The following is a 21925-nucleotide window of genomic DNA, read 5'->3' on the forward strand; positions in this document are numbered from 1 at the left end:
TGTTAAATTCTCAAAGCTTCAGCTTCTTACTGATATGAGAGAGAGAGAGAGAGAGAGAGAGAGAGAGAGAGAGAGAGAGAGATTTTCAGCTTCTAAGAGAGAAATGCGAGAGCACTGTAAGTTATAGTGCTCCCAGTTGCAACGTTTCTCTTGGACAGTCCAATCGATTAATCTTAACCGTCCGTTAAGTTTAGAATGTGTTTCATGGTCTATCATGAAAAATTTGCCGGACGATCCAATCCATCTTCGGCCTTCTTTTCTATGTCCATCATTTTTCCAAGCCATGGATGGGACATTGCAATTGCCTAACAAAAGTGATTCAAGCTATTACTTAGATGTGACCCACTTTCTTGTAAATGATCTTCACTGTCCATATTTAAGGCAATTGATCAAATGGTTAATATTTGTCAGACTAGTGTGATGCTTTTGTGGTAGACCATGAAATGTGTGTTGGACCTGATGAACAGTCTTACATCACTGGATTGAACTTGTCCCAGTGCAAGTAGGAGCACTTGGAGAACTGGAACATTTTCTAATCATAGTTCTAAAACTCAGTGAGTCGACCCAAAACTCGGCCGATTGACTCAATCCACACTTCATACTATGTTGTAAGCATGTATTATTAGTTAAATGTAGAGCTGGGCACGGGACGACTCGACTCGTCCAACTCATTCAGACCTGATCCGAATTGGTGAGTCGGTCCGAACCAAGTAGGCTTCCCCCAATCCAAGCTCAACCGAGTCGAGTCTGAGTTACCCAATAATTTGACCTGACTCGACCCGAAACTCTGAAAACCGACTTAACTTGGATTCGAGTATATATATAATAAAAAATTATAATTTTTAAGTATTTCTAATCCTACCGCCACACCTGCACCCGACCTGATCCCAAACTCTCTCCCTCCCACATCCTCTCTTCCAAGCCCGGCAGCCACCATCACCACCCTCCTCCTCCCTCTCTCTCCTCTCCACTCCCTCATCCTCTCTTCCAAGCCCAACAGCCACCCACCACCATCACTACTCTCTCTCCCTCACTCGTCTTCCAAGCCCGGCAACCACCCACCACCATCACTTCTCTCTCTCTCTCTCTCTCTCTCTCTCTCTCCTTTTGACCGGGTCGGACTTGGTTTGGATTAGTCTAGGCTAGACACGAACTTGGATCGGATCAGGCATTCTGGACTCGGTATCGAGTCAGGTCGAGTTTGGGTCAGGCCTATTTCAAAACTAGATCGAGTCAGGTCAGCCCTAACTCAATCCGACTCGACTTGATGCCCAGCTCTAGTTAAATGCCATCCCTAATTTAACTATTAAATATTGAGTCCAGTTGAGTTTTTGTGCGAGATTGTGCAATCGCCATCTACATGACTATGTATGGTGATCAAAAGCATTCATTTAGTGGGACCCACCTTGTGATGCGCCTAATAAAATTGTAGAGTAAGATGATCCTAATGAGATCAGTGGCCTGCACATGGACAGTTGAAACAGAATTTTGATAAAGGTTCACATAGTTCCACTGGTCTACGTTTAGATTCATCCAGTTACCATGGTTTCTGGGTCATGGCCTATCCATGGTGGGTCCCGTTAGATGAATACACCTGGGACATGGCCTATCCATGGTGGGTCCCATTAGATGAATACACCCTATCTTAACTAGGCACACGTAGAGCTGTACACGAGCCGAACCAAGTCGAGCTTGGCCCAGCTCTGCTTGGCTCAGCCAGCAGGTTACCTCAACTCAGACTTGGCTCAGCTCGGTCCTTGAGCCTGACTGGCCAACTTGGCTCAACTTATGCAACAACTTGGACCAGCTTGAGCAGAGCTTGAGCTCGATCTTTTGAGCCAAGTTTCGAGTTCAGGCCCACAAGCTAAGTTTGAGTTTATGTTTATATATAGATGAACTTGACTCAATTTGATTCAAATCAGGTTCACTTAATATATATATATATATATATATTAAGTGAACCTGATTTGAATCAAATTGAGTCAAGTTCTGAGCTGAATTGAGTTGAACTCGGTTTAGCTCTGACTCGGATCGAAATTTTTTTGAGCTAAAAAAATCAGCCAAAAGGTTTTATACAAACATGTGCCTGGACAGTAGATGTGTGTGTATATGATCCAAGCCAATAACTACATAGCATTATTTGAGTAAAAGAACCCTATTTTTAATTAATAAAGATCCAATAAAAGTGGTTTAAGAAGACTTTTCACGGGTTCTGATTGTCGATGGTGTCACCCTATTCAAATCCCAAGATCAGCCTTGCCGAGAATGTCATTCTAGCCACGCAACTCGTCTCTCACTGCAATAACAATCCGAATTCGTCTGGATGTCTCATATAACAATATGAAGCAACATACATCAGGCCTCATCTTCAGCATTCTTCCGGGACGTCTTTCTAATTAAGAAGGACTTGCCATTTACAATCAAATAGAAATATCGACGTCACCATTTCTTTCTAGTTGATCGGGAGGAGAGTCGTCGATATTAAGTTTTCCACTATCGATGGGGACTTTGCTTGAGCCTAGCTCTACTTGAGATGGACTTGTCCTTAACAACCCAAAAGAGACACTCACATTCCCATTTCTTTCTAGTTAAAGAATCTCTTTCTAGTTGATCTGGAGGAGAGCTGTTGATATTAAGCTTTCACCATGAGCCATGACTTAGTTTTGGCCTAGCTTAGTTGAAATGGACTAATCCTCCATAACCAAATAGAGATACCAACATTCTCATTTCTTTCTAGTTAAAGAATCTCTTTCTAATTAACCTGGAGGAGACTTGTTGATATTAAGCTTCCACCATAAGCCATGACTTAGTTTTGGCCTAGCTTTGGTTGAAATGGACTAATCCTTCATAACCAAATAGAGACACCAGCATTCTCATTTCTTTCTAGTTAAAGAATCTCTTTCTAATTAATCTAGAGGAGAGTTGTTGATATTACGCTTCCACCATAAGCCATGACTTAGTATTGGCCTAGCTTTAGTTGAAAAGGACTAGTCCTTCACAACAACATAGAGACACCAACATTCTTTTTTCTTTCTAGTTAAAGAATATCTTTCTAGTTGATTTGGAGGAGAGTTGTTGATATTAAGCTTCCACCATAAGCCACGACTTAATTTTGGCCTAGCTTTAGTTGAAATGGACTAATACTTCATAACCAAATAGAGACACCAACGTTCTCATTTCTTTCTAATTAAAGAATCTCTTTCTAGTTGATCTGGAGGAGATTTGTTGATATTAAGCTTCCACCATAAGCCATGACTTAATTTTAGCCTATTGATGCAGGACATGGAAAATTAAATATGATATGCAAGATTTCAGGCTTAGATCCTACCAATTTAGAAATAATCACACAAATTTCACGTCCCACATGAAAATTCAAACATTCAATTAAAAAGGAGAATCTATGCGGGTCCAAGCCGACACAGGTTAGGATTGGATCAATAAAAATTATAAACCAAACGATGTCAAATGGAAATAAAATCAACTACTCATGCATAAAAATCAGTCCCTAATCCAAGGGATTCCCTAATTTCAATTCAAGGAACCCTAAGGTGATAAAATGGGGCAAATCAATTAGGGATTATATAATCTAGGGTTAGGATTTATGAAAAACAGCTATAAGAGAATAAAAACCTGATCCAAAAGATGATCCCGCGTGTGGACAGCAATAATGGCCTAGACGGACGTGCGTGTGATCCCGGCCGCACGTGTGTGGGGCCTACTATTCAGAAAAAGGCCACCTTGGCCCTGGTCGGCCAGGGATGGACTCCAAAACCCCCAAATCTCAGCTCGATCCGATGTACGGTTTGTGCGTGGTGCTCCGCCGAAGTTTTAGCTGGCCTGCGGGCCGAAATCTGAAAACCTGCTGTAATGAAGAAATCTGATGCAACAAAAGGACAAATTCAAAGTACGGATGGTGGGGAAAGATGGAAAAAAAGATGATGGAAGATGGGGGTGAATTGGGATCGATGTGGCTTCGCACCACGGTGGTTAGTCTTTCGAAAAGGGAGGGCTTCGCACCCACTTTTGAATTCTTCCACAACTCACGAAGAGAGCAAAAAAATAAAGCAGGAATTTTTTATTAACTTCAATGAATGAAAAGAACTATAAGGGGTGCCTATTTATAGGGAGAACCCTATACCCAAAAACTTGCACTATGTGCGACACCTATTACTTGGCGATGAAGTAAACTAAAATAAAAATCAAATAAGAAAATTTAAAGCGTTCACAATGTTCTAAATAATAACAATAAGCAAAACCTAAAATATAAAACCAATCCGACGAGTCAACCACGATCATGAGATCCCATGGTGGGCTTTTCTTGACTATTGGGCCACTTTTCTGAACCAAAACTTGACTTCTAATTAAGAGGCCCTCCTTGGACGTCGTCATCGAGCCAGATCAATGGTAGGGTCCTCCTACCTACGTATGTGCGTATGGGGCGGCGTGAGTGCGCGTGTGCGCGTGATGTCCCCATCACCTATCTATAATTGAAGTCCTTCACTGACATTCTCATTCCTTTCTAGTTTAAAAAAATAATAATTCTCTTTCTAATTAATCTGGAAAAGAGTTGTTGATATTAAGCTTTCACCATAAGCCATGACTTAATTTTGGCCTAGCTTTAGTTGGAATAGACTAATCCTTCACAATCAAATAGAGACACTAACATTCTTATTTCTTTCTAGCTAAAGAATCCCTTTCTAGTTGATCTAGATGACAGTTGTTGATATTAGGTTCCCACCATCGACAAGGACTTATTTCTAGCCAAGCTATAGTTGAGATGGACTTGTCCTTTACAACCAAATAGAAAAACCTACATTCCCATTTATTCCTAGCTAAAGAATCTCTCACTAGTTGATCTTGAAGAGAGTTGTTGATATTAAGCTTCCACCGTAAACTAGGACTTAATTTTGGCCTAGTCCCAGATGAGACGTACTTGTCCTTCACAACCATAGACTAGCTTGAGGTTTTTCAGTTCGGTGTCCCAACTCGTCTTAGTCCGAGTCAAGTCATGACTCGCCCAAGTTGGGGTTACTCATGGTGTTGAACCGGATTGGTTGCGGCCAAGTTGAAGTCGACTCTAACGAGTCATGTGTGAGTCAACTCTGATGAGTTAAGTCAGACTCGTCCAGGTCAATCCCATGCTACAGCTAGTTAGATACTCAATCCGTTTCAGATTAGGAACTGAACCTAACCCTCCCCTCATTCTATAGTTTCCATCAAAGTGATACATATGGTTCTCGGGCGACATCTTGGCTTGTGAATATCTCTGAGATTTTCAAAATTTTGAGGGGTTTTCTAAGGATCTCATTGGGAAATCACTTGGAAATTTTCCAGTTATGCTTTAGCACCTTCAGTCTGTTGGTACTCTGCTTTTTAGTTTTGCCGTTTTTTCTTTTGATAAAATTAGATGCCTTTAAAAAATGAAAGAGAGAGAGAGAGAGAGAAGAAAATCTGGCAAAAAAATAAAATATTTATTACAAAATAATATTAGTTTTAAGATTAATAAATACACGTCTATTACAAATTATTCAATATTTTAAATAGTTTCTGTGTTAAAATTGACATAAGTTCTGGATAAAATCACCGGAATTAAAAACTGATGAGATTTTGAAAAATGTCATGATAATAACCTGTTAATATTGCTAGGTTTTTTTATATAAAAAAAATAGTGGTTGATTAGTACACTAATGTCAAATTCGAGATGTCGAGCCAAGATACTGAGAAAGTGGCATTGTACTCATTGGATCTGGCTGTAACAAGTAAGTGTAAACAATAACCCCCATAACTTTTACAATCAGAGAATGTGAAGAGACGTTCCGTTATAAGGATTTCGACTGGCGCTGGCAGATGCCATATGGCGGCATCCTGCCAGTTTACGATAGTCGTGCACAACCTTCCACGCAAAAAATCGTATGTCATAATTTCGCTTATTAATTGCAAGTGTATCAATGAACGACTGCAATTTCTATAAATTAAACTTCATAGGCAAAACTCTTTCTCATCCCTACAAGCTTCATCTTCTTGTTTTTGCCAAAGTTGTCTTCGCTCTTCCAGTTAGTTTCCTTTTCTATATCACAACTTCGGTTTAGTATTATTTTCTATTTTTGTAGGATTCATGTTGCCTGCTCTTCAATTTGAAGTGAACTCGATGGTGGGTGCCAATTCCTCTTTAGATAAGAGCCCAAAAACCTTGTGATTAACCTTTTGCAGCATGACCTTCCTGCCCTCATGTCTACTAGACTTCTCGATGACACTCACTCGTTAATTACAGCCTTTGTAACATAGCCAATTTAGACGCTGATCCTCAAATGTTAATAGAGGTTCTAGAGAAAGTGATTGCTAGTTCTATGGAGTTTAAGGATACCTCACAAGAATGAGCACGATTTGACAATCTCCTAGCAAACAACGAGCTATTCAAGGGAGAAGCTTGAAAGATGCAAGGAGATAATGAAAAATGCAGCAACAACATTGAAGAGCTTCTACGGGAGATTCAAACTGTTGACAATCAAATTCTGATCTTGCAAGAGCATCATGAATTGATGGAAGATAAACTGAGAAGCCTGATCAATGAGAGAGAAAGGATAAGGTGTCAAACAGAAAAGGCATGCGCCTTCTCAAGCATGTTGTAGTGGAGATTCGTTTGTAGAGGCTTCATCGCCAAGAGGCGTCGGAAATGATGGCAATGGCAACTGCATGCTACTCTTCCTTGTAGGCACACTTTGTCTAATAGGGTTGGTGTCTCCTGTGTCAATCGTTTGTTGGGATCGATTTTTCCTCCTCTCTTTTTGTATTTCAAATTTGATTTTGGATACATGGATGGCTGCTTAAAACATTTTATTTGTTTCCATCATATTGGTTTGGTCTCGTGGAGGCCAGTTTTATACTTTTGAATGGACTGGCTGGTGATATACCAACCCAGAAACTTTTGCCAAGCGACACCGACTGTTAGGCTTAGATGTTGATTTTCGCACCGAATGGGCTGAATCCCTCCTTTTGATATATATGGTTCAAGTGATCTTCATTCTTTATTTCATTTGCAAGATAACTGTAACCTAATTGCTTTGATCATGTATGAATGCTTGTAAACATTCTTTTGGGTGTTTTGCTCGGCTTGCTAATTTTTCTTTGTAGAGTAGGTCGTACAACACCCTTGCATCTATGCCCTGATTTTTTGGCCAATCTCTAGTGCTTCGAAGTATCAGGATTAGTTGTTTTAGGATTTCTAGTTTTATTTTCAATGTTTTCTAATATTGTAGCCATGTCATCGGCTTCCTTTGTCTTCTTGATCTCGTCAATCATTATGGCATTTTTGGACAATATAGTACTCAGGCGGCCAATATGGGATGATCGCATTTAGCTTGTTTGGTCGTTCTTTGACCATGATAACGATAGTTCTTATGAGGATTTCGAGATCTGTTGATGCAATGATTTTTATTGGTTGTCCGTATTTATCCCATCTAATAAACCATAATGGGCTAACTTCTCCCTCATTGAGGCAAGCTTTAGTCATGTTTGAATCAGCTAGGAAAGGACGATTGTCAGCATGGACAATTTCAACCTTGTTCTTGTTCCTATTATTAGAAACCGGTGAAAGGATGAAGGTATACACCAGTTCGAATGAATCCAATTGCGATTGAGGAGTGCATTATACCTAGATGTCATGTCTATAACAAAAAAAAAAAAAAAAAACTGCCATGACTTCCGTCTCCCTACTAGGAGTTCAATAGGTAGCACACCTTGGGTCGTAGTAACGCCCCTAGAGAATTTGGCAACTATAACTTCGATTGAAATTAAATCATGCATTGCTTTCCTAAGCTCGCGAACCATAGTCATTAGCATAATGTCAATGGCAACTCCATTGTCATTAACAATCTTGGTGACTAGGAAGCCGTCCATATGCGCCAAAACATACAAGGGTTTGAGGTGCTGTGTCATCAAATGGGATGGTTTTGTGATGATGACTTTCTCGGCCTCTTGGCTGATCGTCACAGTTGATGATCCGGCTATCTTGGGACCTTCTTGCAAATCGCCTGCCATGTGATTTGGCTGGTCTGGCTTCGCTTAGAAAATCCATCGGAGAGTAAGGACCATATTACAGTCCACTGTGAAGGGCGGTAGGCTACTGAATTGTACAGTGGCCTCTCTGTTTTCTTCCATGTGTTCTTCTAATTCACTCCCTCCCATGAAGTCTTCTGAATCTACCTACACTTCTAATCAACTTTCGGGTAATACATCTTTAGTCAAATAATCTTCAAGGAGCATGTCATCTTCTCTAAAGTCTTCGTCCATGGATGCCTTGTCTTGTTCAACTGAGGTACAACCAGATGAAGAGCTAATAAAATTCAGAACTCCCTAAATCCCTATGTTACTTGTTTGGGAACTCAGGGTTCCAACCGTTCTACCATTGACCACATCTTCTTTCAGATAACGTGATCTATATCGCATAGGCTATGGCCGCAACTCGTTATCTCTGTTGTTGGCATTTTTATGTCTACTTGACTCTTGAGATGACTGTGGGAATTTCTAGTGGACGACCATGATCCAGTGATCATGTTGCACCCCTATGGGTTTGACCATTCTTGAGCATCTAGGATGGTTGTCTGATTGATGATCGTAACACCAGAAATGCGTCTCTTTGGTGTTCAATGAAATTGATGGGGTAGTCACCGATTGTAGTTCCTCCAGCTCATAATCTGAGGTAGATGGCCTTTCCTTGTTGCCTCCTGAGATACAACAACATAAGGGTGTGGTCATGAGAACCATTCGGTTTTGCGATGCGATCTGTCCAACTAACATTGTCAAGGTGATATGGTGTTTCATCATGTTAGCATACTAAGTCCCTCTCACGACTGGGACTATCGTAAGGATATGCTTTGCAGTTTGGTTGAGGATGGCTGTCGATCGACTTTGTGAATTTTCCTAGAGCAATGTTCATATAGTACTTGATTGACAAGCGAGTTCGTCACCAGGGTCTTTCTAGCAGCATTGCTAAAATCGTGCCCCCTGGGAGTCTCAGAAATTGAGTGTTGAGGTTTTAGAGCGGAAAATTTGCTGGCTGAGGCGTTGATGTCGATGCTTTGTGGCTTCTTTGCAAGCTGAGGCCTTGATGTCAATGCATTGTCAACTGCCGTTTCAACGTTTCGAGGGTGGCCAACACGACACTCGCATAAGCAGTCTTTGGGAATGGATCTTTGTCGATCCACGTGGCCTCCTCTTTCTCTGGGAACTTGAGAAGGCCTTTATCGATGTTTTCTTAAATTACATTTTTGAAAATGACACAGTTGTTAATCAAATGAGCATTTGCTCCATGCAATTTATAGAAATTTTGTCCTTAAATCTTTGGTCGATGGAATTTTGCTGATAATCTGGCAGCTCGACGAATTTTGTTGTGAGGAGACGGCTAAAAATTTCATCAGCCTTAGTATTAGAAAAAGATTACTGCTTGTTAAATTCGAAGGTAATCTTTCTAGGGTTTATTACTGCAAGGGTTTGAGCATCTTATTTGTTAAGGCAAAGCAAATGAATAGCCTTTTAACCACAACCTCAACAACGGCCAACTCGTAGTTTGGGTTTAGATAATAGGTCACATTTCTTCTTTAACTCTCCTCACAGAGAATCCATTCGCATTTGGTAGCTTGAGCAGAGAGCTCAAAAAGATCTTCAAACTCTATGCCTTTAAACTTCTTTCAAAGCTCAATGTCCATACAGTCCTAGGGCAATTTAACAAACTTAGCCTTTGATAAAGCTTTCTTGAAACAAGTAATGTATCTCTTGGTCATTTCACCCCACGGTTGTCTTAGTCAGGAGAGATCATTCATGGAAACCTCAGGCTCAATCTGATGGAACTGGGTATGAAACCTTTCCCCATCTGAAGTTAGGACTGTATCGAGTTCGGGGGTAGGTTTATATACTATGTGAAAGATGCTCCCATTAAGGAATTTCCAAATAACTTGAGTTTCAAGAAATTGTCCGCCGAAACTTTCCCATATTACATTACATGGTGAAGCGGCCGACATGCTTTATCATTGACAAGTTGCCTTCTCCCGAGTAGTTCGAAGTATTAATTAATCCATTCGGGATAAAGCTTGCGATATGGGTCTTATAACGACATGTGAGATTAATCACCCACTTCTTGGATAATATTTATGACATCCTCACAGCCCAGAAGTCACTGTGACGGGACTGGATGGCGCCTTTGTACTGTAGGATTAACAACTGTTGGGGGCTTGAGGTATCGAAGGTTGCCACTCAAGTGGATTGTGGCCCTTGCATAAATTTGAGGGGATATTGGCATCACAAGAGGTTGCCCCCAGGCTGCTCAACGCTTATGTAGTAAGGTTGTGGCACCAGAAACATCGACGGTTGCCCCTTGAGCTAGTCAGCACCGGCATAATATTATTCCCCATGACATGCATTGCGGGGTCGTATTGGTCATACTGGCTGTATAGCCAGCCATTTCAGTCGTTCCTCCTTTAAACCAGTTGGGCTGGTGTGAGTCAGCCTCGAGGTTCCGCCCAGCCAAGTCTTAGTGGAAGATTAGTCAATCTTTCTACTTCTAAATCCACTAGGTATTATCGAAAGCTTGGTGGTTTTCAGGTGCTGGGAATCTCTCGAAGAACATTCCCATAAACATGTTGAAGGTCTTTGCTTGTGTATTTCTATTTTAAGAAATATGTTGCAGAGTGCCTCGCACAGTAGCACAAGGTTTTATGACATCCTCTAAAGAGGCATTGCCTTAGAAGGAAGATTCTGCTTCCACATCAACCGGCTCAAGTTGATCAGGCTAGTCTTGTTGTTCTTCTCCAATGTAAGAAAGATTATTGAGCCTTGAAGCTCGTTATTTGCTAACCATGTTGCTTTTGTTGATGAACTGTGACCAGCACACCATGTTCTAATTGAGCATATAAAAGATTGGCGTTAGGCTTTAATTCGGACACGCAATCTCACGTGCAGTGAATGGCCCACTTTTAGTTATGTGTGGTATGTATGCACAAGACATTGTTAGAGACGACTTGAATCGAACAAAACGCCTTATGATCCCATGCACTGGAATAGCGGAATTAAGGCCAGATCTATAAAGACTGGCCCAACTACTCGCATTGATTGACAAGGAGATCAAACGATTTATGAACAAGATGATTAGTCCTTCGGATGAGTTTTTTTTCCTTGAAGAAAATGATTTTAATTTTTTATTTTTTATTTATCACAGCAATAATAGCTTGGTCACATTCATCGACAAAATAAACATTGATAGGCAAGATAAGTAAGGTCGAAAGGTGAGAGGAAAGATTGATAGGCAACAATGAGCTAAAAAAATTGTTGCATTTGAATTCGCATTCCATGCTGCTTTTATAAGCTTAAGTTAGGTTGTGGCCTTAGGTATGGTCACTTAGTTTTCATGATTGACATTCCAATCAGTTAGTGGCCTTAGCTTAGTATTTTTTTTATTTTTATTTTTTGGGATGAGACTAGTTAACCACTTTACCCACTACATTGCCATGTTTAGTCATGTTTGTGTTTTTAGATGACTTCTCTTCTCTTAACACACTAATTATGACTGTACAACTATATATGATCAATTAGTTCCAGCCAAGTGTCATTAGATATCACCGTCTTTGCCACCTTCCATTGAGTTGCACATGCTCCGTGAGCACTTTACATGTGTAGCCTACACTTGCTTGTCATGCGTCATTGGAAAGATGACTGCACGTAGGGTTTCCCGGGTTTCAATTGTACCTACGTCTCCAAGCATCTATGTCTCTAAGCATCCAACCTTCCAGGCATAACACAGTCTTCTAAAGAGATGTGTTTAGGATCTTCATAACCTCTCTTCCATTCTCTGTGAGTAACTTTCTTTACCTCTGTAAAGAGTGCTGACACATGACAACATCCTATTCATTGGATTTGGCTGTGACAGGGCGTTGAACACTCACATCCATATGGCCTATCAATATGTTACATCCCATTGAATTCAGATGAATTTCAATATAAGAACCTCATGAATATACCCCATTCGATATTCACTGGTTATATATGGCCGATTCATATATTATTACATCCAACTGAATTTAGATGGATTTTAATGTAAATCCTTCCATTTCATCTATGACTGTGGATTGAATGAATAAATAGAGCGAGTCAAGCATACAGAAGAGAGCAGAGATTGGAAGTTTACTTTGATCAGATGGATCAGGAATAATGAGTGAGTGAGGGAGGGAGTGTGCCTGCATCCACACCACCATTTCAACCAATCGGTTCGATTGAGGGTGAGATCCAATCACAAGTTCATTGGATTCAGTCATCCAACCTTCTCCCACAAGCTCAATTATCCAGTGAAGATCAACATCCAACCTCAAATATTTTTTTAAGATGAAGATTAATAAATACTGAGCAAAAGCAGAATAAAACCTCTATAGACTCACAAATTACTACCAACACTTCTACAGCTTATCATTCTAAAACCTCTATATGCAAAAATGTACATAGCTTCTTCATTATTTTACTTTATTTTTCAACATGATTATATCAACGGTTACATTCAACAAAGAGAAAAAAGAAAAAGAAAAAGAAAGGAGGAACTGTCGCATACACCTCCATCAATGTCAGGCAACCATTCACCCCACACAAACATAGTCAACTGTTACTGCCCCATGGAAAATAAAGCCAACCTGTTCACCAGGTGAGCCATGTAAACAACAGAGCCAGCGATTGGATTCAACATGCTGGCATGGTCCACCTGACAAGTGGATCAGGCTGATTTCTTGGACAGGCAGTCTTTCAAGAGAGGGGCAAGCTTGAATGATGGGGTGTCGAAAGGTGGAACTTACCTATCCATTGAGGTCCTGCATGAACATATTCCTTAAAAGATGAAAAGCAATCCTACTCAGTCTTCTTTTCATGTAGCAGCTGCATATCCTCAGAACCATATTTACAGCATCCCTATATCCTAACTCCTCCTTAAAAGTACCAGACCCGCCGAATAGCCAGCAAAAGAAAGCTGCGTACCCCTCACTCCCAGGGCATGCTTTATTCTCCTTTACACCAAACACACGCAACTGACCTCTCTCAAAACTGGCACGAAGTCCCCAGCCTCAGCCTCTGCCTGGACCCCATACCACCGCATTTCCGGGCAGCTAACGCACCCTTCAGCAGCCCCTGGAACAGCTCAAGAAACAGCTTCCACTCGTCCTCAGTCATGTCTGCCAGCTTCACAAAGCTCACGCTTGCGGGCAGCTGCTCGTTCGCGCTCCTCCTGTTGTTGCCTGACATACTCCCCATGTATCCATCCCCATTCGATGATCGCTGATGATTCTTCTCACCCAGACCGACGCTCTTCAGTGACATGGAAAGCTTTGAAACAGTTGGAACCCGCTGTCCAGCCAGAGGTGGGCCCTCAAAACCATTGGTCGCACCTGCAATGCTCTCTTTTTCACCCTCATTTTCTTCTTCCTCCTCTTCCACGCTCTCCTCTAGCTTTGAAAGCGGGTTTCTACAATTTCCTCCTCTCAAACTGAAAGGGTTGTACCTAGTCATGAAATCATCAGCTATCTTGGGTACAAAATCGGATTCTTCCCAGTCTATGTCAAACTGAAACTCAGCTTCCTCACTGGTTTCAGCTTCCAGTGAGAATAACGCCTCTCTCTCAGCAAGTAGCCTTCTTGCCTCGATGCAAACCACCTCAAGCTCGCTTGGCTCCTCTTCACGAGCCCGGAACTCTCTGCTCATCATCTCTCCAATCTCAGAGAGGCAAAGACCGTAATCAGCGGCTTCCTTGAGGAACACCGTGCAGAGAACCAAAACGCGAAGGCAAGCCTCACGGATCATCGGCAGCTCCATCCGAAGCATCTCGGATTCCTCGAATGGATTGAGGTCTGCAATGTATTTGAGCTCGTCCTCACCGAATGGAATTGATGCCTGAGGCCAATGGATCCACTCAAAATATGGGTCCTCCAAGCTCTCTGGAAGGCAAAGGCCATGATCGATCGGAATAAGCTCCACCTGACCAAAAGTCCCGATGCCATCAAGCTTCCTACCCAGAAGGTTGCCAGCATGTCTGTCCGTGTTAAAGATCCTAATGTCTAATATCCCTATCCTATGTACAGTGGTCACGGCATAGCTCGAGGTGCCGTGGTCGCTGGCATCAAAGTCATGAGGTATGAACTGCTGGAACGACGCAATCTTGCTTACCTGCTTCCTATCATGAGACTTGATACCATTCACCCCATCATTAACGTTGAAGATTGAGTGGGTCACCTTGACAAGCACTGTGGGGGGCACATTTGCGAAGTGATAGTGATCAAGAAGGTAGGCCGCAACTTCTCTGAATCCCGTCTCTCCGATCCTGACTGACCGTTTCAGGCCTGGCTGTCCAAGAGCTTTTCCGACGAAACCCTTCGGATTGTTGGGAGCAAAGGGTTCTTCATCTGTTGGTTTCACAATAGCAACGGTCTCGCCCCTGCTGTTCCTGAAATAGTATGCACCCCCAAGCCCACTATGCACAGGGATCGGATCAACACCACTCTTGATGGCCTTCACGACATCTTTAACCAGCTGTTTTGTTCTAGAACAGTGACTCGAACAACCTAAGACTTCAATCAGCCCACTTTGATCCCGCTGCTGGAGATCTTTCGCAGTAGGGGAGAGACACGGTGTTGATGAGCTTCTGTGGAGGTGGTTCCTCATGAGAAGCAGCGGGGAATCATTGCGAACAGAACTGAGATCATTCTTCAACACAATATCCCCGAATGTCAATGAGCTCTCCTCGGTTGGGACATTTAGAGCTACCTGCAACTTTCTCTTCACTGTGTGGGCATTGTCGCCTCGATCCAATTCAATCCCCAAGACACTGCCAGTGTCAGTTTGGACAAACACACGCCGCCTTCCAGCAGGTTTTCCTTCCATCCTCTGGTTTCCATGGTATTCACCACTGAGGGCACCATTGAAGACTGCAACTGCCATCTGGGTCTGAACTGGGCTGCCCAAGTTAGGTGACATTAGGGGAGGAGGAGAAATGAGGGCGGTTGGAGTTGGCACAGGCAGCAAAAGAGAGCTCCTCCTCCTCTCTCAAGCAGGTGCCAAACTTGAATGCTGACACTGCTTCAAAGAAAGGAAGATCCGTTGCCCAAACAATCATGAAGCAGCTGCGTGGAAACTCAATTACCACCAAGATGTTCACAGCAGCAGAAGTGTGAGAGGAGAGACCGATGGAGATGTGATGATCTAACTACATTGGGGAAGCCATTTTGATTGACATAGCTGACTGAGAAGAACCTCTGAAGCTGAAAAAGATCCAACCAGAGGCATAAGAAAAGGGAGTGCAAGTTTTTATCTAATTCAAGTGATTCAAAACAACAAATGATATGAATGTAGTGATTCAATGTCCAACAAATCCATTAAGCTGAACCAGGGGAGTGGACTTTATCATATTTGAACATGAAATGAAAAGATGCTTCATGATGGCCAGCATTTCAAGTACATCATCGATCCAGGTGGACTTCAGCTGACTGGCAATGACAAGTAGAATCATTTCAAGTAGGAAAAACAAATTCTGATGCTGGCGAATGCAGAGGTACAATTCCATTTTTGTTTCTTTTTTATGAATTTAGAAGTGTACCACTTGAATTCAAATAAGAAGCCAGCTGGGTCACATATCAGGACTAGCCAGACATCCAAACACAACTTAAATTCCATGGAATATTTTGATGGCTGATGAAAACAAATATCTAGCAAGTGATGCAAAAAAAGCAGAAATTTTCTGGAAGTCATTGAAGAAAGAGGAATCATGGAACCAAAGAGATTGGAAAAACAGACAACATCAATGTCTGAAAATACAACCGATCAACTGAGAATGGTGAAAACAGAACCATTAGAAATACCCATCAACAAATAAAATTTAAAACAAAAAAAATAAATACAGAAACATATAATAATAATAAAAAAAATGATAAGAAAAACTAATTCTGTTTTGATCTTTGCCTCAAAAGTTAGAAACAGCAAATAGAGACAGATCATGTTTTTCCATCATCAAATGTCTATTGATGAGTAGTAAGAATAATTTCCAGGGATCACAAGCTAAATAATAATTTCCATGAGGAATGATAAGCCATGATCTTTCAACATGAGTTGCCTGACGTGCCATTATTTGTACAAATTCAGCCCATGGTACAAATTGGACCCAACAGAACATGAATTGCCTGATGAACAATTAGGCTCATCATCATCATCATCATCTAAGCCTAATACCAATTAATTCAGGTTGGCTATATGAATCTTTTTCTGCCATTCTACCCTATCAGGGGCCATTCCTTTATTGCCTGTTTGGTCTGTGGGATTAAATGGCATAGACTTGTAGTCAATGGGATTAACACCATTATTGCACAATGATTGCATTTTGGGAAATACCATGGTATTTTGGCCATCCAATCCCCATGCTTGGAATAAAATTATTGCTATGGAAAAAACACCGGATTAAGCAAAACCCCATTTGGTGGAACCATGGAATTATAATCAACGAACCAAATTCACAATGGATGTCCGTCACTTGTACAAGTATATAACTAGAATGTCACGTGTAAAGGGCGTATATGGATGGACGGCATAGATAAAACACATGCATCAATGTGGGGCCACATGTGTAGAAGATTTCAAAATCCACCGGAAATCCCACATGGGACCAATTGCAATTCCATCCTGGCTAATCCCAACACTTCCTGTCCTCCCCAAATGCCCGATGGAATTTGCACAGGATCAAATGCAATTCCATCCCACTTAATCCCCATCTAAGCCCACGTACCAAACAGGCCCTTAATAGACCATAGGTCATCTAGTCGTTTCTTACTATCTCCATCCACGTGCTTGTCAACATTCCCCTCTCTTTTAGAGCCTTCAACTTTTACCAACTCACTCCAAACCAGCACAGTTCTTGATCTCTGTTGCAAATGACCAAACCATGTAAGTCTACTTTCACTCATATTATTACTAATTGGTGCTACTCCCAAGTTACATCAAATGAATTCATTTCTAATCCTATCCCTCCTCATCTTGCCACTCATCCATCTCAACATCCTCATTATGGTGGATGGAGGAAATTATTATTAAAAAAAAAAAAAAACTTCTAGAATACAACTTCCTATCCCTCTAACAATAGCTCGCTAAAGCAGATGGTTAAAAAGATGCATTCATGCTCCAGGAAAGAAAAAAAAAAAGCACAAATATTTGACTGCTAGGATCTTCAAATGTGAAAGATTTTGGGTCATCAGCAATGGGTCCCAGAATATAAACAGAACCATGGGCCCCACTGGTACAGTATTGACACCATAAGACCCTATTCACGTTCTGATGCATCAGGATTCAGGACCCCATAGTCATCAAGCACACGATGTCCCTACATGTAGCATGCATGTACAAGGTCCAGACCATTCAGCCATTTGGCCCTTCCCATGCCCCAAAAATCACAGAATTTGGGACATCCTAGACACTGAGTGGACACTTCTAAGGACTACAAATAAGGGGTTAGAAAACAGTCCAACCAATGACACACATGCAGAAACCCTCAAAGTTACACCATCTGGGTCATTCAAGCCACTGGTTGGACACTTTTTAGGACTGTAAATGGGCAGAGTTAGAAAACTAGTCCCACAAATGTAAACATTGAACGGGAAAAGTCCTCAAATGAACAGCTGGGATTGTTTGACAGGATTGGTTTTGGGCATATGACCCATCAAAAGCCATTCCAAATAGATAAACAGCATAAATCAAGCAAATGCGCATCATAGAGAGATTGGGCGCTTAAGAACTAAGATATTGGGAATTAGCATCAGATCCTCCCATAGTAGCAACCCTATTTGGGATCAAGGAAATGAGAATGTGAATTTGGTAAATCTGTTAATTTGTCAAATTCATGAAATTGCAGTGGATTTGGATTTGGCAAATTCCAAAGTCCACTGTTTGGTAATCAAACTATATATCAATGGATCTGGGAAGATTTTATCGCAATTGCAGGGCATTTATTGCAAAGAAATACCATAACGGGAAGGTCTCACAAGCAAGTTGTAGATGAAAAAATATGTGCAACTAGCTGCATGTGGGGACCATGTATGTATGACACTCTAAGGGTTGCCCCCATCATGAAAATAAGATGATGGCCTGAAGAAGTATGCTGATCCAATTATCAAGTGGGCATATGATAGAAAACCATGGACAACTACCAAGAAACATTGATATTCACATGGTGGCCCACTTGATGGTTAGATCGGCCATGATTTTGGAGGCATCGAATTTTCATTATGGCAAACCAAGTTGGACCGGTTGGATGGCATACATACACCATGGTGGGGCCGAGACCCCCAACTAGTTGAGTGCAGGCCTTCCAATAACTTTTTTTCCCCCTTTTTAAAAGAGGAAAAAGTTTAATTATTTGCCAAGTCTTTAGTTTTCTTTGTGAATTTGGATCTGCCCCAAATCCATGGATTTACTGGAAATCCACGGATATGACAAATCCTGCCCCAAATCCCTCACCCCAACAACCCCTAGGAAGATCATATGGTGCAGACAAAAGAACCGGAATGTAGTAGAGCTATCTCTACACTACACGTGATAGGTTGATGGTAAATCTTGACCTTCCATCTAGTGAGAGCTAATATGGATAGCCAATGGTTCAAAATAAAAGATCCAAGCAATCTGACCGGCAGCATACAAAATGATGGACAATCTCGATTAAAATAACAAAGAATTAAAACTCAAATTGGGGGGGGGGATCACAAGGAGTTGTCGTCATCACAATCCAACCTTCTTGAATCAATTCACCACAAAGATCTCAAGGTCGTTTTCATTCCTTGGACCTAAAGATCATCAGAACCAAGTATACACAATCTTCAGATAAGAGTTCTTCTGCATTTCTACCTTGTTTTAAGAATTCACATGTTTTACCAGATCTACAGTGAAAAACATTCCTCAAAATTGAGGGGAAAAACAATGCGATTCACCAGTTGCTCAAAAAATGGCAGCAATGCAATAATGAAAGTTCCTCAGGAAAAATAAATAAATAAATAAATCAAAACACAACATCAGAAAAACAAAATCCTAATAAAAAGGCAAATACACTATGATTTCCCAATCCGCAGGAAAAAAAAACGCAGTAACTACAGCCATTTCCCTAAGAAGAGATTTCAGAAAGAGAGCAAAAAATCGAAATAACTAAGCAATCCTCGGATTATGTTTATTTTCCAGAAAGCCACTGCAACTGCAACCAAAGGAAGAAAATAATAATAATAATAATAATGATAGAAATCGATGAAAATTCAAAGGTTTTAACTGCACTTTCCAGATCTTATAAAAAAGGCGATTGTTAGAACAATTTCCAGAATAATAGAAGCAATTATCAACAACAATGAGATCCAAAAAAATCAAGAAAAAAAAAATAAAAATCGGGAAAAACTCATGAAAATTTGTTTATTCTCCAGAAATGTGCAGCTAGTTCAATCAAGAAAAAATAAAAAATAAAATCAAAATCTTCTAATCAAATGAAAAAAAAAAACAGTAATTTGAAAGATTCTGCTCATTCTCCTACTGATTCATGTCAAATCTACACCAGATTACATCAGGATCCAATCAAAACCCTAACATTTCCTAACAAGCTAATGAAATCAAGCAATTTTCAAAGAATCGAGAAATCGCAGGGATCTACTTTAAGAGATCGAAACAAATCGCGATCCGAAAGCGTATTCCAGTAGAATTAGCTTGTTTTCGCATCGATTCATGAGAATGAAGAGATCGATGGAATTAACTCACTCAGAGGCTCACATCTGGGGAAAACCGGACGGTAAACTGGAGTAGAGAGACCGCAGCCTTCGATTCGGCTTTCAGCACACACGAGATCACCAACCAACGGCACGAATTCGAGATGAATATGTACCAATGACAGGATTGCAGCTCTCCTGAAACCTCCTCTCGTTCGATCCCTCTCCCTCTCGCTTTCTCTCTCTCTCCGCTCTCTTGGAATCTTCTGCTTCTCATTTAACTCTCGTTGAGACAGAAGGGGTTAAAAAACTAACCATGGTTAAAAAACTAACCGTGGTTCGAAGACTGAGTTTAAGCTTCCAGGAATAGTAATTACAAACGCTCTATTTTCAAGCGCCAAAATAAAACACACTACACATGCCACCATAAAAAACTTGTGTAGAATCCAAGACGTTCATATGATGAAACATACTTAAATTCTTATATATATATATATATATATTAATCAGATTGAAAAAAACTCATTCAGAAAATGGTTAGTTTATAAATAGTAAGGAACGGTCAAAATTTCACATGTGAGTATGGCTAAGCTTATGTGCGTACCATCCATATTTTGATACTATCGTGAATTCATTGATGGATCCCTACTCTGAACTTACTGGATCTTTCACACGTGTAATTTTTAAGCACGTTCAGTGCGTTTGTTGATTTGGCGCTTGAAGATAGCGGGTCCGGACTCAGTATACTGCTGTAGCTACCCCTCCGATCCGAAGGGTCTAGAGAACGGAATGCTGGCCGTTGGATTGAGGGGGGGGGAGGGTGGATCGTAGCGTAGGATGAAAATGACTGCTTCCGTACGGACAACGTGGGAGACGCTGACGTGGGGAGATATGGTTGGTTTTGTGACGTGGTGGTAACGCGCGGGAAATAATACGGTGGAGCCACAGGACCCGGAAGACGATGGAAGCGGATTGCGTACCGCGGAGTAACTATGTACGCTTAAGCGTACTAAGTAAACTCTGTGGGCCCACTTGGATGTATATACTTATCCACACCGTCCATTCATTTTTTTAGATCATTTTAGGGCAGGAGCCCAAAATGGAAGCATATTCAATGCTCAAGTGGACCACGCCACCGTAAATAATGGGATACTGACATCACACTAAAATATGGACGGCGTGGATCAGACATATACATCAAGGTGGGGCCCATAGGTTTACATGATGATAGCGCCAATTCTCCACCGTACACGTGGCGAGTGAGATACAAATCGGAGCCGTCCATACCGTGGAAATGGTTGTCAATTGGGAATGGTTGGAAATCCCCATCCATTTGATAATTCTCTGCGATGAACCTCTACCAAATCACTCTTTTTGGTTTACTACCGTCAGTTCGAAGGACACTAAATGAATGGACGGGACAGGACGATCCGATTCCTGTATTTTTCTATTGCCCATCCACAGTGGAAGAATCCACGTGGACGGACCCGATTCGTATACCGAACTCCACGTGTACACTGAAGAGAAGACTCTACCACATTCACGGTATCAGTCGCTCGAGCGATGGGAAAATGTCATGTACGCAACTTCGAAACCCCGCTGTAAACTGTTTTACGAGGGAAAATGGTTTCATGTGTATTTTCTCAAACATCTCCTGAATAACGTAAAAGAAAAAAAAATTAAAAAATTAAAAATTACAGAGAATGAAAAGATTTTTATTTTATGTACATATCTTCATTGGCCAAACCTTCCGTGCCACCTTGCCACCTGTCAAACCTTCTTTGCCATTAGTCAGCTAAAACTTCCTTACCACCAGCCAAACCTTCCTTGCAACCTTGCCACTGACTATATTACATTAAGCTGTAAAGCCATTTATCAAACAGTTGGTGAGTAACATTAATGATAATGTAACCAAGTCATCGATCTAACTCCATTCAAGCTCAAACTCATTTATGAGCCCAAAAATCAGCTCAAATGGGCCCAAACTTAGCTTCAAACTGAGTTGATTAGGGCTTTTTCTTGTCGAGCCGCCAAGCCAAGTCAAGCGAGCTAACCTAGATAGATAGATCGGCTTCGCATACACTAGGGTCTGTTTGGGCGGTGGGATTAGAAAGGATTAGGTGAGATGGGATTTATCTAGTCCAGTGCCAATTTCACTCCATGTTTGGGAAGAATGGGAAAGCTTGGAA

General features: G+C 41.2%; 1 protein-coding gene across 2 annotated transcripts; it reads right to left on the minus strand.

The window, feature by feature from the left end:
* Positions 1–12469: 12469 nt before the first annotated feature.
* On the minus strand, positions 12470–20001 carry LOC131258118 (phosphatidylinositol 4-kinase gamma 7-like). 2 transcript variants are annotated; one of them, XM_058259194.1, is made up of 2 exons: positions 19789–20001; positions 12470–15278 (listed from the first exon to the last, which is right to left on the minus strand). In XM_058259194.1, exon 2 carries the CDS (start codon positions 14992–14994, stop codon positions 13066–13068), a length of 1929 nt encoding a protein of 642 aa, XP_058115177.1. In that variant the 5' UTR covers positions 14995–15278; positions 19789–20001; the 3' UTR covers positions 12470–13065. The 2 variants fall into 2 exon arrangements, with proteins under 2 accessions (XP_058115177.1, XP_058115178.1); XM_058259195.1 differs by having other exon boundaries at positions 19685–20001.
* Positions 20002–21925: the final 1924 nt, after the last annotated feature.

Source organism: Magnolia sinica, chromosome 10 (assembly GCF_029962835.1).
Source record: "Magnolia sinica isolate HGM2019 chromosome 10, MsV1, whole genome shotgun sequence".
NCBI classification, from domain to species: domain Eukaryota; kingdom Viridiplantae; phylum Streptophyta; class Magnoliopsida; order Magnoliales; family Magnoliaceae; genus Magnolia; species Magnolia sinica.

What these genes read in the sequence shown, in the direction of transcription:
- LOC131258118 (XM_058259194.1), bottom strand. Translation starts at nt 14,994, where the DNA reads ATGTCACCTAACTTGGGCAGCCCAGTTCAGACCCAGATGGCAGTTGCA.